Here is a 17,971-nt window from a genome sequence, read left to right on the forward strand (position 1 = left end):
TTGTCGATGATTTTTCCTATGGAAAAAGTTGTTGTCGATTACTTTTTCTATAGAAAGTATGTTATCGATAACATTTTCTATGGAGAAATTTTATATCGATGGGTCAGAAAAAACAATTTTTTCTGTAGAAAAGACATCGATAAAAATTTTTTCTTTAGAAAAAGCCATCGATAACAATTTTCTCTGTAGAAAAAGCCATCGATAAGAACCTTTTCTGTGTACCGAACCATCGATAAAAAATTTTCCATGGCAAATGCCATCGATAACATACTTTCTGTAAAAGAAGTCATCGATAACTACTTTTTCTGTAGAAAAAGTCATCGATTACAATTGTTTCTGTAGAAAAATACAACGTCAACAACGTTTTCTATAGAAAAACTCATCATTAACTATTTTTTCTATAGAAAAACTCATCTTTTACTATTTTTCTGTAGAAAAGTCATCTTCAACTACTCTTTCTGTAGAAAAATTCATTTTTATCTACTTTTTCTGTACAAAAAGTCATCGATAACAACTTTTTCCATTGAAAACGTCATCGAAAACAGTTTTTTTTTCGTTAGATAAGTGATCGACAAAAACATTTTCTATGGAAAAACATTTTCTATAAAACAAATCTAGAATAAGTCATCGATAACAATTATTTCTGTAGAAAAAGTCAACGTCAGCAACTTTTTCCATTATAAGACTCATCGATAACAACTATTTCTGTAGAAAAACTTATCGATAACTACGTTTTCTATAGAAAAAGTCAACGATAACAATTTTTTCTGTTATCGACGATATCAAAATGTTCTGGGAAATAAATCATTGAAAAGTATTTTTTTTTTTCGTCGATGGCAAGATTTTTCAAATTGAAAAAGTTATCGATAACAGTCATTGCTATCAAAAACATATCGACAACAATATCTGGTGTAGTAAAATGCGCCGATAACAACTTTTTCTGTAGAAAAAATTTATCGATAACAACTGTTTCTTTAGAATACATCATCGATAACGAAATTTTCCATGGAGAAGGAAAGCTTATTAATAAAAACCTTTTCTATAGAAAAAGTCAACGATAACAGCTTGTTTCAGTCTTCGATAACACTTTTTCCTATGGGAAAAGGCTATGGAAAAAAATTGCGAAAACTTCTTTTTCTATAGAAAAGATATCGATAGCAACCTTTGTCTAGAAAAAAATAATCGACAAAAACGTTTTTTTTTTTTCAGAAGAATGTATCGATAACAACTTTTCTAATGAAAATAGTCATCGATAAAAACTACCAAATTTGTCTATCGGAAAATAGATCGATAACCATTTGTTTTTTTTTTTGTAGTAAATTTAATCTTTTCTATGGAGAAAATCCGACAATACCTTTTTCTCTGCAAAACAGTTATCGATAACAACTTTCGTTATGGAAAAAATCTTTCAAACATTTGCTATGGGAAAAGCCATCGAAAAAAAATTTCTTGTGGAAAATTCATGGTAACAAATTTTTTTAAAGAAATAGTCATCGATGTCCATTTGTTCTATCGACAAGTATATTATAAGAAAGACTTATATAAAAAAGTCATCGACAGTAACTTTTCTATAGAAAAAGTCATCGACAGTAACTGTTTCTATAGAAAAAGCCATCGACAGTAACTGTTTCTATAGAAAAAGTCATCGACAGTAACCTTTTCTATAGAAAAAGTCATCGACAGTAACTTTTTCTATAGAAAAAGTCATCGACAGTAACTTTTCTATAGAAAAAGTCATCGACAGTAACTTTTTCTATAGAAAAATTCATCGATAAAAACTTTTTTTATAGCAAAAGTCATCGACAGTAGCTTTTTCTATAGAAAAAGTCATCGACAGTAACTTTTTCTATAGAAAAAGTCATCGACAGTAACTTTTTCTATAGAAAAAGTCATCGACAGTAACTTTTTCTATAGAAAAAGTCATCGACAGTAACTTTTTCTATAGAAAAAGTCATCGACAGTAACTTTTTCTATAGAAAATGTCATCGACAGTAACTTTTTCTATAGAAAAAGTCATCGACAGTAACTTTTTCTATAGAAAAAGTCATCGACAGTAACTTTTTCTATAGAAAAAGTCATCGACAGTAACTTTTTCTATAGAAAAAGTCATCGACAGTAACTTTTCTATAGAAAAAGTCATCGACAGTAACTGTTTCTATAGAAAAAGCCATCGACAGTAACTGTTTCTATAGAAAAAGTCATCGACAGTAACCTTTTCTATAGAAAAAGTCATCGACAGTAACTTTTTCTATAGAAAAAGTCATCGACAGTAACTTTTCTATAGAAAAAGTCATCGACAGTAACTTTTTCTATAGAAAAATTCATCGATAAAAACTTTTTTTATAGCAAAAGTCATCGACAGTAGCTTTTTCTATAGAAAAAGTCATCGACAGTAACTTTTTCTATAGAAAAAGTCATCGACAGTAACTTTTTCTATAGAAAAAGTCATCGACAGTAACTTTTTCTATAGAAAAAGTCATCGACAGTAACTTTTTCTATAGAAAAAGTCATCGACAGTAACTTTTTCTATAGAAAAAGTCATCGACAGTAACTTTTTCTATAGAAAAAGTCATCGACAGTAACTTTTTCTATAGAAAAAGTCATCGACAGTAACTTTTTCTATAGAAAAAGTCATCGACAGTAACTTTTTCTATAGAAAAAGTCATCGACAGTAACTTTTTCTATAGAAAAAGTCATCGACAGTAACTTTTTCTATAGAAAAAGTCATCGACAGTAACTTTTTCCGACAGTAACTTTTTCTATAGAAAAAGTCATCGACAGTAACTTTTTCTATAGAAAAAGTCATCGACAGTAACTTTTTCCGACAGTAACTTTTTCTATAGAAAAAGTCATCGACAGTAACTTTTTCTATAGAAAAAGTCCTTGACAATAACTTTTTCTATAGAAAAAGTCATCGACACTAACTTTTTCTATAGAAAAAGTCATCGACACTAACTTTTTCTATAGAAAAAGTCATCGACACTAACTTTTTCTATAGAAAAAGTCATCGACAGTAACTTTTTCTATAGAAAAAGTCATCGACAGTAACTTTTTCTATAGAAACAGTCATCGACAGTAACTTTTTCTATAGAAACAGTCATCGACAGTAACTTTTTCTATAGAAAAAGTCATCGACAGTAACTTTTTCTATAGAAAAAGTCATCGACAGTAACTTTTTCTATAGAAAAAGTCATCGACAGTAACTTTTTCTATAGAAAAAGTCATCGACAGTAACTTTTTCTATAGAAAAAGTCATCGACAGTAACTTTTTCTATAGAAAAAGTCATCGACAGTAACTTTTTCTATAGAAAAAGTCATCGACAGTAACTTTTTCTATAGAAAAAGTCATCGACAGTAACTTTTTCTATAGAAAAAGTCATCGACAGTAACTTTTTCTATAGAAAAAGTCATCGACAGTAACTTTTTCTATAGAAAAAGTCATCGACAGTAACTTTTTCTATAGAAAAAGTCATCGACAGTAACTTTTTCTATAGAAAAAGTCATCGACAGTAACTTTTTCTATAGAAAAAGTCATCGACAGTAACTTTTTCTATAGAAAAAGTCCTTGACAATAACTTTTTCTATAGAAAAAGTCATCGACAGTAACTTTTTCTATAGAAAAAGTCATCGACAGTAACTTTTTCTATAGAAAAAGTCATCGACAGTAACTTTTTCTATAGAAAAAGTCCTTGACAATAACTTTTTCTATAGAAAAAGTCATCGACACTAACTTTTTCTATAGAAAAAGTCATCGACACTAACTTTTTCTATAGAAAAAGTCATCGACACTAACTTTTTCTATAGAAAAAGTCATCGACAATAATTTTTTCTAAAGAAAAAGTCATCCATAACAACTTTTTCTGTAGAAAAAGTCATCGATGTCAACTTTTTCGTAAAAAAGTTAACGATTGCAAATTTTTCTATAGAAAAAGACATCGATAACTATAGAAAAATTCATCGATAACTACGTTATCATTTAAAAAGTTATAGATTAAAACTTTTTCATTGAAAAAATTATCGACGTTTATTTTTTCTACGGAATCGATGAAAAACTATTTTTATAGAAAAAAATCACCAACAATAATTAAAAATACTTTAAATCTCTTTTAATCCTAGTTACCACAAAATGTTAACTTTAATAATGTTGTTGTTGTTTGGTTTACTGTTGTTCTTCTGCAAAACCATTCATTCCCACTAAACCGAAAATATTTCATTTAATTGTGTTCATACTTTGTTGTTTGTGTATATTATTTTTTTTTTTTTTTGCAGTTATTTGGTGAAATTGTAATGTTGGCCAGTGCATCCGTTTCCGGTCTCTACTATCGCATTATGTCAGATTCTGCCCACACACGCACCGTTGATGGCACACGAACGGGCATCGAACAGCGTGTAAAACTGGAATGTGAACGTGAACAGCAGGAACAGCTGTTGCTAAGCTTAATACCAGCTTATATTGCCGCAGAGGTTAGTATTTTTTGGTTTTGGCGATACCATAACAAAAAAAAAACGAAACAAAGCTACACAAGTAACAAATTGCAATAATATTACAATAAATATTTGTGGATTAATATTGTTTGTTGTTGTTGTTCGTTTCGTTTATTTTTAGGTTAAACGCAGCATTATGCTGAAAATGGCTGATGCTTGCCAGATGGCTGGTGGTCAAAGCAACTCATCGGCCACCCGTTTCCATGAGCTGCATGTTCAACGCCACAATAATGTTTCGATTTTATATGCGGATATTTTCAATTTCACACCATTATCGGAACAATTAACTGCCAGCGATTTGGTAAAGACTTTGAATGATCTGTTCGGGAGTGAGAAGATGGGAAAATCTTGAAATTTTTCTATAGCATAATTGTTATCGATGACCTTTTGTATAGAAAAAAATGTAATCGCGGCATTTTTTTCTGTATGAAAAATTATTATTTTCTCTAAGTTTTGGTTTGGCTTGAGGTCAGCAAATTAAAAACATTTTATTTTGTTTTTAATATTATTTTTATTTTCCGATATTTCGGTCATCTCCGACAACCATCATCAGGGATTTAATCCTTAAAAAGAACAAATTACATTTTTATATAAAAACATTAACAAAGAATTTGTTTTCATCCCAATAATTACATTTGTTTTATTTTGTGATCACTAGACATCGGATTTTGCATATTTGCATATTTTTTATTAATAAAGATACGAAAATTCTGATTGGACCAAAATTCGTTTTGAAGAAAACTGAATGCAATGACAGGCTCATATTTTTTATTTTTTTGCATATTTGCATATTTTGCATATGCACAAAATATGCAAAAACTATGCAAAATATGCAAAAAATATGCAAAATATGCAAAAAATATGCAAAATATGCAAAAAAATATGCAAAATATGCAAGTAATTTTTTTGACAAAAATCATCAAATTAAATTTGGAAACTCATCAAAAAGTGTTCTAAATTAAGTTTATTGCCGTTAAACGTCGATTTCTTAGCAGATTATCATCTTATTAATTATTATTCCGCCACAGCAATAAATCTGGACTAAAAGACTTAGGAAATTTCCTATAACACAGTCTTCTTATTACAACATAAGTTGCTTTCTAATATAAATTTGTTCAAAAATCAATCAGAAATGTCAAAATGTACGTATCCAAATATGTTGATAGTTTCTGCTCGGCCAAAATTGTCTGACAGAATAACAAATGAGCTAGAAATTAAAACTAAGAAAGTATTGAATATTACATAAAATCTTTCATACTTTATTAAAAACATATAAAAAATATATACAGTGCCATCATGAATATTTCCCTCTGAATTTTGCACACGGAAAATAATTTTAAAAAGTGAAATTCTTTTAAAATCAATGTTTATTAAAAGTTGAAAACTAATAGATTCGCTTCATTATGGCGTATTCTAGTCGAATCGACAAAAATATTCCCTTTTTGGGCATAAATACGGAAATAAAAAATTGTGAAATTGGGGAAAGGAAACAAATTCTACACGGAATTTTTATTCATGATTGCACTGATAACTATATTTTAATACCCTAAGGTTATTATGTCTTAGTTAATGAATTTGCAACATGCAAAATGAAACGAAATAGACCCACAGTTCCTTTTGATGATCTGCATAGATTCGCACTAACCATCTCGCCATGTCTTTTTGAAAACAAAGCACAGGTCCCATTTATAGACTAATTCGCATAAAAATTGGGGATTTTTTTGGCTCTAGGGCGATCCTTATTTTGGTAAGAATCGATTCAGATTTGGATATTGCTCCCATATATACAGTACATTCGCGATAATCCCTACACCACAGGTTTCGGCGGTGTCCGAATTATCAAATTGTTCGGATTAACGAATTGTAAGGAAAATAAATTATTTTATATGATTAAATCACTCGTGGAAGTTATATAATATACTTAAATGAAAGTGATCTACGTGTAAAAAATAGTGAGATTTTTCTACTCGACAATCCGGACATTTTTATTGGCATTGCCCGTATTTGTTCCAGAAAACCCCAATCAGATTGTGAAAGTAGTGCTAGAAAAATGGCGTTTTTAAAGTTTACATCAGGATGTAAGCAAACCTAGAGACAGATGTGGAATTTCATCGTTTTGTAAATTAATATTCCTTGAAATCTTTGCCTTTTAGGTATATAGTGCATTTCTCAACTTTAATGACAATATTGCGGCGAATATTTTTCTTAATATATTTATTTATATCCTATACAACAAGACTAATGTGTCATGAAAGGTTTGTCCTTGTACTCGATAATTTTACTAAATGTTGGTGAAACAATTTTTTCACCAACTTCTCCATTCAACAACTGTCAAAATTCGAAGCATTGGTAATAATTAGTACAAATTATCGAGTACGCGGACAGGTATAAATTAATTAATTGAGTATACAAAAGGGTTATGACTTTTCGACTGTGTTATCAAAATTGTTTTCCTGTAGCAGGAATGAATAAACTATATTTTTTAGCATTCCAAATACTTTTCTAGCAGAAATATGTGAGTGGCTTTGCCATTTTAAAGACATTTCCAAGGTTTTTGACTTATTTTACCACTACCAATCTATTGTGTGGGTTTTCTAAGTGATGTTATTTTGCACTAATCATTGGGCGTTCTTCATTTCGCTTATTATTCATCGTGGATGGGTATAACAATAATGCATTACTTTTCGCCGAGGAGTGAACATTTTCCAATTCTGCATTAAGCGGTTGTATGCGTACAATATAGATCGATATTATAAAATTATGTATTTTTAGTGCATTAAACTAAAACCATATCATCAATATTAAAGCGGCAGTTAGAGCTTTTTTCCAAATAAGCTTTTTGACCACAAAGAACAAAAATTGCCAATTTATGTCTGTATATACTGAATAAAGGACTAAACACTATAAAATATATTCAAATCCAATATGTGGATATTCAAAACGGAATCGTAAATGGTGCTCTAGTACTTTTTCCCATTTTGCGCTAAAAAAAACGAAACCTTTTTCCAAAAACTAGAAAAATGTGCGTTTTTATCTAATGACTAACTCTAGCTCCTTTGTTTTTCTGCTAGACAATTTTGGCCGATTAGAAACTATCACCATATTTGGACCGTTTATTTGACATTTCTGATTGAGTTTTTTGAAATTTTTCCATTATATATCTATAATAGGAATGCTGGGTTATTTTACATTTTCTCACCTTGTGAAAACTGATTTAAGTCTTGTTAGTCTAGATTTATTGCTGTGGCGGAATATCTGGGGAGTCTCAATAACATAATAACCTGCAAAAAACTATGTTAAACGGCAAAAAAAACTTAATTTAGAATGCTTTTTTGATGATTTTCCAAATTTAATTGACGATTTTTGTCAAAAAAACACTTGCATATTTAGCATATTTTTTGCATATTTTGCATATTTTTTGCATATATTTTGCATATTTTTTGCATATATTTTGCATATTTTTTGCATATTTTTTGCATATTTTTGATATGACCCCAAATATCGAATAATTGACCCTCAAAACGTCTAGATCCAAAATTTGAGTCCAATCGGATAAGAAATAAAAAACATGCTAAAATCCGATGTCTAGTGATCACTAAAAAATTACTTCCTCATCTTTTCACAAATACTTTCCAACTAAAGTTTTTGATGTTTTTCTATCAAGTTTCTGTAGATTTGCGCACAGTGGTCTGTGTCTGTCTTGTAATTGATCCGATTTTCTGCCGGAACATTTATTATGTGGAGCATTTCTAGCATAAATCTTCGCTTGTAGTTATTTTCTTGCGTTAAAATGTCCACATTTTTGAAGTTAGGAGTGTGTCCTGTAATAGCACAATGGGCGGCAAGTCCAGTTTTTTGTTCCATAGGTCTGTTTTTTGCTTTCTGGTCACAAAATAAAACAAATGTAATTATTGTGATGAAAACAAATTCTTTGTTAATGTTTTTATATAAAAATGTAATTTGTTCTTTTTAAAGATTAAATCCCTGATGATGGTTGTCGGAGATGACCGAAATATCGGAAAATAAAAATAATATTAAAAACAAAATAAAATGTTTTTAATTTGCTGACCTCAAGCCAAACCAAAACTTAGAGAAAATTTCAGTCCAAAGGTCAACTATAACCATACAACAAAAATTATTATTGTTAACATTTTCTATAGAAAATATTGTTATCGATGGCCTTTTCCATATAAAAGTTTTTTTCTATGTCGTTTTTTAATAGAAAAACTTGTCATCGATGATATATTCTGTATAAAAAGTTGTTATCGACGAGTTTTTTTATAGAAAAAGAAAAATTTATATCGAATGTTATTAATGACTCTTTCTACAGAAAAATTTTTCATCGATTACTTTTACTATAGAAAAAAAATATCGGTTACTTTTTTTCTACCGAAAATGCTGTTATCGATGACTTTTTCTATAAAAAAAAGGTAGTTGTCGATGACTTTTTTTTATAGAAACAAGTAAGAAAGTATCAGTCAGCTGAGCCGACAGAGATATACCCTCAGCCACGTACCCGAAGAAAAAAAGTTAACACAATACTTCTGTAGGTTTTTTAGCTGTTTGGAAAATTTTCCAGGTTGGAAAGGGCCGCAAAAAACTACATGTTGCAACAAAATTCAGAATGATCCAAGACGAGTGCATTTTTTCCAAACTTTGGGTAGGGTGTACCCGTAGGAGTGATCCGATGTAGTACATATTCGGACCTAATACAAATCTGTAGGAAAAAATTTTTTTTATTAGTCTATGGATATTTTCCTTACAGACTATATAATTAAATATGTTGCACTTTATTTTCTGAATTTAAATATATTACAAATTTACTTTTCAATTTACAAAGTTATAGCTAAATCGATTTCTCTCTTAAAGGGTTATTTTACACATTAGCGAGTTTAGGTGGTGCCGGTAGGATTTTCTGGATCTTTCAGGAAGTATGGACATTCCCACGAAAAACAAGTAAGAACGGCGTTAAGTTCGTCCGGGCCGAACTTGTTATACCCTCCACCACAAGTTGTATTGAAGTAAAATGGAATAATTTGTTTCCTTTCGTGTATGAAGAAGACTTAATACTAAATTTCAGCAATTTCGGTAAAACAATGTGAGGCACCATTCTATGGGGGCTATTTCAAAACGTCGATCTATACCGACAAATTTCTTACGGAAAGTTTTTAGACTCAAAGAAGACTAAATACCAAATTTCCTATATTTCGGTAAGAGAATGGGGCTAAAACTTAAAAAATACCGAAAATCAAGAAGTACGCTTCTATGGGGATATAGGAAGACGTGGGCCTATAGTCATAATACTCTTCTGGAATATTTTATTACTCTTGGAAGACGAAATAACGAATTTCAGCCATTTCGGTTGGATATTGACGCCGCAATCTTTAGTATTACGACAATCGGGAGGTACCTTCTATGGGGGCTATATCGAAACGTGGACCAATACCGACGAATTTTAGTCAGAAATGGGGCAATATGAAAGCGTCAACCTGTACAGACATATTTCTGGCGAACAGTTTTATATCACATTGAAGATTAAATACCAAATTTCAGCCACTTTGGTGGAATATTGAAGATACAACCTTCAAAATACGAAAAATCTGGAGGTACCTTTCCATGGGGGCTATATGAAGGCGTGAACCTATACCGACAAATTTAAAGGGGAAGTTTGAGTACCCCCAACGAAGTCTAAATACCAAATTTCAGCCATTTCGGTGGAGTATTGAGGCCACAACGTTCAAAATACCGAAAATCGGGAGGTACCGTCCTATGGGGGCTATATGAAGGCATGGACCGATACCGACAAAGTTCTGGGGGAAAGTTTTATACCACCAACGTAGACTAAGTACGAAATTTCAGCCACTTCGGTGTGATAATGAAGCGAAAACCTTCAAAATACCGAAAATCGGGAGGTACCGTTCTATGGGGGCTATATGAAGGTGTGGACCAATACCGACAAAATTCTGGGAGAAAGCTTTGTACCCCTAAAGAAGACTACGTACCAAATGTCAGCCATTTTGGTAGGATAATGAAGCTAAAACCTTCAAAATACCGAAAATCGGGAGGTACCGTTCTATGGGGGCTATATGAAGGGGTGGACCGATACCGACAAAATTCTGGGGGAAAGTTTTATACCCCTAAAGAAGACTACGTACCAAATTTCAGCCATTTTGGTAGGATAATGAAGCTAAAACCTTAAAAATACCGAAAATCGGGAGGTACCGTTCTATGGGGGCTATATGAAGGGGTGGACCGATACCGACAAAATTCTGGGGGAAAGTTTTATACCCCTAAAGAAGACTACGTACCAAATTCCAGCCATTTTGGTGGGATAATGAAGCTAAAGCCTTAAAAATACCGAAAATCGGGAGGTACCGTTCTATGGGGGCTATATCAAAACGTGGACCGATATATCCCATTTTCAATACCAACCATCCTGCAAGTAATAAAAACTTTTGTACCAAATTTTGACTCTCTATCTTTAAAATTGCGAGCTGTATCTTGATTTCAACAGACAGACAGACGGACGGACTGACGGACGGACGGACGGACGGACAGACAGACGGACATGGTCAAATCGACATAGAATTTTATGCTGATCAATAATATATATACTTTATAGGGTCTCCGACGAATATTACGATGTGTTACAAACGGAATGACAAATTTAATTATACCCTCCATATGGTGGAGGGTATAAAAATTACAACGTCGTAACAGGGGACGCAAGTGCAACCTGCTGCGTCACAAATTAATAAGATCAGAGAGGAGTTGTTAAACTATACCTTTTTCCAAATTTTGTGTGGGAGGAACTCAAATGAGTGGACCGATATAGTCCATATTAGAACTCGATCTATGCCTGAAAGTAATATTGCCAGTAGCAAAGTTTGGCTCAATTCGGTTATTCCCTCCTAGAGTTATCATACCCACAATCTTGGCGAAAAATTTTGGACCTTTGTGGGGGAGTTACCGGAAGGAGTGGACCGATATGGCCCATCTTCGAACTTAAATCAAATCTGGACAAATTATTTCGACACCCAAAATTTGACCCGAATCGATTGATCCGTTCGAGAGTTATCGTGCGCACCAGCCAGACAGACGGACAGACAGACAGACGGACGGACATTGCTAGATCGACTCAAAATTGTCTGAAACGGATATCGTACAAACATACTTGGGGCCTAAAACCATTATTTCGATGAGGCACATTTTTGGCCGTATCAAAGTGTAAATACCCTCTTTAGCCTAAAGGCTGAGGGTATAAAAATTGGTGTCGACGACTTTTTCTATAGAAAAAGTTGTTGTCGATGACTTTTTCTATAGAATAAGTTGTTGTCGATGACTTTCTCTACAGAAAAATATGTAATCGTTAACTTTTTTAAAGAAAAAGTTGACATCGAGAAAAAGTTGTTATCGATGACTTTTTTTACAGAAAAAAATTGTCATCAATTACATTTTCTACAGAAAAAAAATTATCGATAATTTTTTCTACAGAAAATGTTGTCGTCGACGACTTTTTCTATAGACAAAATTGTTATCGATGACTTTTTCTACAGAAAAAATTGTAATCGTTAACTTTTTTTAAAAGAAAAAAGTTGACATTCATGACTTTTCCTACAGAAAAAGTTGTTATCGATGACTTTTTCTATCGAAAAAATTGAAAAATCGATAATTTTTTCTATGGAAAATGTTGTTATCGATGACCTTTTCTATCAAAGTTACCGAATATTTTTTTATGAAGAAGTTGTTATCGATTAATTTTTCTATAGAAACAACTGTTATCGATGACTTTTTCTATAGAAAATGTTGTTATCTATAATTTCTTCTACAGAAAAAATATTTATCGATAAGTTTTTTTACAGAAAAACTTATTATCGATATTTTTTCATTAGAAAAATTTGTTATCAATGACTTCTTTTGAGCATAACTGTATTCATTGACTATTTCCATAAAAACAGTTGTATCTACGACATTTTGTATGAAAAATATGACTTTCATTATAAAAAAAATTGCCATCGAAGAATTTCTCTATAGAAAATGTTGTTATCGTGGACTTTTTCTGTAGAAAATTTTGTCATCTATAGCCTTTTCTATAGAAATCGTTGTTATCGACGATTTCTTCCATAAAAAAATTTGTTATCGATGATTACTTGGTTGGATAAAGCTTTTATCGATGACTTTCTATAGAACAATAGTTATCGATTACCATTTCTTAAAAAAAGTTGTCATTGATTACTTTTTCTACAGAAAATTTTTGTTGATGGCTCTTTCTATAGAATAAGCTGTTATCGATAGTCTTTTCCACAAAAAAGTTGTTATCGATGAATTTTTCTGTGTAATAAGTTGTTATCGATGCCAATTTCTTTAGGAAAAATTGATACCGATCACATACGCTTTAAAAATGTTATCATTGTTGACTACTTTTATGACATTTACGCAGGAAAATTTGTTATCGATTATGTTTTTTTCTATGGAATGAGTTCTTATTGTTCACTATTTCTTTAGAAAAGTTGTTATCGATTATTTTTCTGTAAAAAAATTCGCTATCGATGAATTTTTCTACAGGAATGTTATGAACGTAAGTTGTATCGATTACCTTTTTACATAACATTTGCTATCGATGACTTTTTTTTTTGGAAAAAATTGTTATCGACAACTTATTATATAGAAAAAAATTTTATTGATGAATATTTATTTAGAAAAAGTTCCAATCGATGAATTTTTCTGTATAAACATTTGTTATCGATTACTTTTTCTATAGGAAAAGTTGTTATCGGTCACTTTTTCAATGGACAAATTTTTCATCGATAAATTTTTCTATATTAAAAGTTGTTGTCGATGACTTATTCTACAGAAAAATATGTAATCAACAGTCTTTTCTATAGCAAAATTTGTTATCGATGTCTATTTTATAGAAAAATTTTTTTATCGATGACTTTAGAAATCGATGGCGGTTTCTATAAATTAAGTTGTTATCGATTACCTTTTCTACATAAAAATTGTTATCGTTAACTATATTATATTTCCTTAGAAAAAGTTGTTATCGATTACTTTTCCATAAAAAAGTTGTTATCGATGACTTTTTAAATAGAAAAGTTATTATCGATGACTTCTTGTATAGAAAAATTTTTTATTGATTACACAAAAAGTTTTTATCGATTACTTTTTTTATGCATAAAATTGTTTTTGGTGGCTTGTTTTATAGAAAAAAGTTTTTGTCGCTTATTTTTTTCATAGAACAAATTGTTATTTATTACTTTTTCAGAGAAAAAAATTGTTATCGATGAAAAAGTTGTTATCAGTGACTATTTCTTTACCAAAATTTTTTAATCGATAACTACTTTTTTGGAAAAAGCCGTTATCGATGACAAATTCTTTAGACAATGTTGTTATCGATCACTTTTTCTACAGAAAACATTGTTATTGATGATGTTTGCTCTACAATAAGTTGTTATCGATAAGCTTTTCTACGGAAGAAGTTGTTATCGGAAACCACTTTTACGGAAGAAGTTGATATCGTTGTTTTTTAATAGAAAATGTTGTCATCGATGACTTTTTCTATAAAAAACACTTTGTTATCGATTACGTTTTTAGAAAAAGTGGTTATCGATGACTTTTTCTTTAGAAAAAGTTGTTATCGATAACTGTTTCTTTAGTAAAAGTTGTTATCGATAACTTTTTCTTTAGTAAAAGTAGTTATCCACAACTCTTTTTATGGAATAATTGTTATCGATGAATGTTTTCTTCAGAAAAAAGTTGTAATCGATTATTTCGCTACAATTTCTTTTTATATTTTCTTATATCATTTTAGGAAAATCACTGCCTGCGCATTAAAATTCTGGGAGATTGTTATTACTGTGTCTCTGGCCTGCCCGTGTCGAGATCTCAACATGCATCGAACTGTGTCAATATGGGTTTACAAATGATTGATGCAATCAGGTATGTATATTATGAACTAAAACATTCTATCTTCATATATTTAGCTACGGATACACACACATACCTACTTCTAAACAAAATTCCCACACAATTGTAAACATTTTGCAAAATACAATATTTATGTAGATGACACCAACAGCAATGATGTACTTTTGAAATGTAAACAAATTGTTATTGAATTCTCGTGCAAACAAATCAAGAAACACATACGTGCACACATACATAAACAAGTGTTCTACATACACACTCTTCCAGAGTAGGCTGAGATAATAAGAGCCAGTATCCACATGTGGTTGTGAACCAACAACCGCTGCCACCCCCTTAACCTACCTGACAACAACCGCCGATACAAGCTGGAACTTTGATTAGAGCCATGAACAACATCAGGACAACATGACAAACACTTGTTTTAATATCTACCAGGTGTTGGACAAACAACACGACAAAAAAATCTATGGAATAACAAAGAGAGGGAGAAAGAAAGCGGGAGAGATAGACATACCACACAATCTAAAGTATGAGAAAAATCCATGATATGGCCCCAAAGGATATAAAAGACTTTCCTTAATCTTTGCGAATTTATTTGAATTTTTAACAAATTGACCTCCAGCCTCTTCCCCTGCTGGGCAATGGATATGGGCATAAATATTCAACAAAGTGTTTAATCTTCTGATTTTGTTGAAATGTTGGCGTAAAGTTAAGTCCACAAACAATGTAATCAATATTCTGATTCTAATTTTAAATGAGGATTTATCGAACTGGAAATGTTTCATTACAAAGGATAAGGAGGCAGACTGGGGTTTAAGTAATTGTTTTTTGTTGTTTAGGATTGACCTTATTCCCAATGGGCGGTGGAAGAGCTCTATACAATAAGCCTTTGTGACAAAGTGAGGGTGGCAAAGGTTGTAAAAGGGTTTTTAATAAAGCGGGTAAAGAAAATGTTGTTATCTACAACTATTTCCATGGAAAAAGTTGTTATCGACAACTATTTCCCTGGAAAATGTTTTTATCGGCAACTATCGACAACAATTTCTATAGAAAAAGTTGTTATCGACAACAATTTCTATAGAAAAAGTTGTTATCGACAACTATTTCTATAGAAAAAGTTGTTATCGACAAATATTTCTATAGAAAAAGTTGTTATCGACAACTATTTCTATAGAAAAAGTTGTTATCGACAACTATTTCTATAGAAAAAGTTGTTATCGACAACTATTTCTATAGAAAAAGTTGTCATCGACAACTATTTCTATAGGAAAAGTTGTTATAGACAACTATTTCTATAGGAAAAGTTGTTATCGACAACTATTTCTATAGAAAAAGTTGTTATCGACAACTATTTCTATAGAAAAAGTTGTTATCGACAACTATTTCTAGAGAAAAAGTTGTTATCGACAACTATTTCTAGAGAAAAAGTTGTTATCGACAACTATTTCTATAGAAAAAGTTGTGATCGACAACTATTTCTATAGAAAAGCTGTTATCGACAACTATTTATAAAGAAACAGTTGTTATCGACAACTATTTCTGTAGAAAAAGTTGTTATCGACAACTATTTCTGTAGAAAAAGTTGTTATCGACAACTATTTCTGTAGAAAAAGTTGTTATCGACAATTATTTGTAAAGAGTATATTGTTATAGAAAACTATTTCTATGGAAAAAGTTGTTATCGACAACTATTTCTATTGAAAAAGTTGTTACCGACAATTATTTCTATAGAAAAATCTGTTATCGACATTTATTTGTAAAGAATATATTGTTATAGACAACTATTTTTTTCATTGAAAAGGTTGTTATCGACAATTATTTCCATGGAAAAAGTTGTTATTGAAAACTATTTCCATGGAAAAATTTGTTATCGAAAACTATTTCCATGGAAAAAGTTGTTATCGACAACTATTTCCATGGAAAAGGTTGTTATCGAAAACTATTTCCATGGAAAAAGTTGTTATCGAAAACTGTTTCCATGGAAAAAGTTGTTGTCGACAACTATTTCCATGGAAAAAGTTGTTATCGACAGCTATTTCCATGGAAAAACTTGTTATCGACAATTATTTAGAAGGAAAAAGTCGTTATCGACAATTATTTCCCAGGAAAAAGTTGTTATGGACAACTACTTCTATAGAATAAGTAGTTATCGACAACTGTTTCTATAGAAAAAGTTGTTATCGACAACTATTTCTATAGAAAAATCTGTTATCGACAACTATTTCTATAGAAAAAGTTGTTATCGACAACTATTTTCAAGGAAAAATATTGTTATCGACAACTATCTCTATAGAAAAATCTGTTATCTACAATTATTTGTAAAGAAAATGTTGTTATCGACAACTATTTTCCAGGAAAAAGTTGTTATCGACAACTATTTCTATAGAAAAAGTTGCTATCGATAGTTGTCGATAGTTCTATTGAAAAAGTAATTGATGATTGTTGTTATCGAAAAAGTTGTTATCGACAACTATTTCTAAATAAAACAGTTGTTATCGACAAATATTTCCACAGATAAAGTTGTTATGGACAACTATTTTCAAGAAAAAACTTGTTATCGACAACTATTTCTATAGAAAAAGTTGTTATCGACAACTATTTCTATAAAAAAAGTTGTTGTCGACAACTATTTCCATGGAAAATGTTGTTATCGAAAACTATTTTCATGGAAAAAGTTGTTATCGTTAACTATTTCCAAGGAAAAAGTTGTTATCGCCAACTATTTCTATTGGAAAAGTTATCGATGATTGTTGTTATCGAAAAAGTTGTTATCGACAACTATTTCTATATAAAACACTTGTTATCGACAAATATTTCCACAGATAAAGTTGTTATCGGCAACTATTTTCAAGGAAAAAATTGTTATCGACAACTATTTCTATAGAAAAAGTTGTTATCGACAACTCTTTTCATGGAAAAAGTTGTTATCGACAACTATTTTCATGGAAAAAAGTTGTTATCGACAACTATTTCCATGGAAAAAGTTGTTATCGACAACTATTTCCATGCAAAAAGTTGTTATCGGCAACTATTTCAGTGGAAAAATTTGTTATCGACAACTATTTTCGTGGAAAAAGTTTTTATCGACAACTATTTCCGTGGAAGAAGTTGTTATCGACAACTATTTCCGTGGAAAAATATGTTATCGACAACTATTTCTATATAAAAGGTCTTATCCACAAAAATTTCTAAAGAAAAATTGTTATCGACAACTATTTCTATAGAAAAAGTTGTTATCGATATTTTTCTATGGAAAATGTTGTTATCTAGGAAAAGTTGTTATCGATGGAAAACTGTTGTTATCGATGACTTTTATAATGGCATATTTTATTGTAGACAATTTGTTCTATACGATAAGTTGTTATCGGTACCTTTTTCTTTATGAAAAGTAGTTACCGATGACTGTTTTATAGAAAAAGTTGTTTTGATATCTTTTTTATTAGATAAGCCGTTATAGAGGCGTTTTTCAGTAAGAACAATTGTTATCGAGGACTTTTTTACAAAAAAGTTGTTATCAATGACTTTTACTATGGAAAAATAGATATCGATGATTTATTAA

The 17,971-nt window shown here is 30.7% G+C and overlaps 1 protein-coding gene across 7 annotated transcripts in view; it reads left to right on the forward strand.

Moving 5' to 3' along the window:
• LOC141388257 (adenylate cyclase type 2-like) overlaps positions 1-17,971 on the forward strand; it is a 60,145-nt gene that overhangs the window by 14,696 nt on the left and 27,478 nt on the right. For 6 of the 7 annotated variants that reach the window (XM_073958295.1, XM_073958290.1, XM_073958293.1 and 3 more), the window contains 3 exons: positions 4,270-4,464; positions 4,607-4,786; positions 14,297-14,424. In XM_073958295.1, coding sequence (XP_073814396.1) covers positions 4,270-4,464; positions 4,607-4,786; positions 14,297-14,424 — 503 coding nt within the window. The remainder of the gene's footprint in view (positions 1-4,269; positions 4,465-4,606; positions 4,787-14,296; positions 14,425-17,971) is intronic. The other variant, XM_073958296.1, reaches the window with a different exon arrangement.

This window comes from Musca autumnalis, unplaced genomic scaffold (assembly GCF_047663935.1).
Source record: "Musca autumnalis isolate F117 unplaced genomic scaffold, ASM4766393v1 scaffold_9, whole genome shotgun sequence".
NCBI classification, from domain to species: domain Eukaryota; kingdom Metazoa; phylum Arthropoda; class Insecta; order Diptera; family Muscidae; genus Musca; species Musca autumnalis.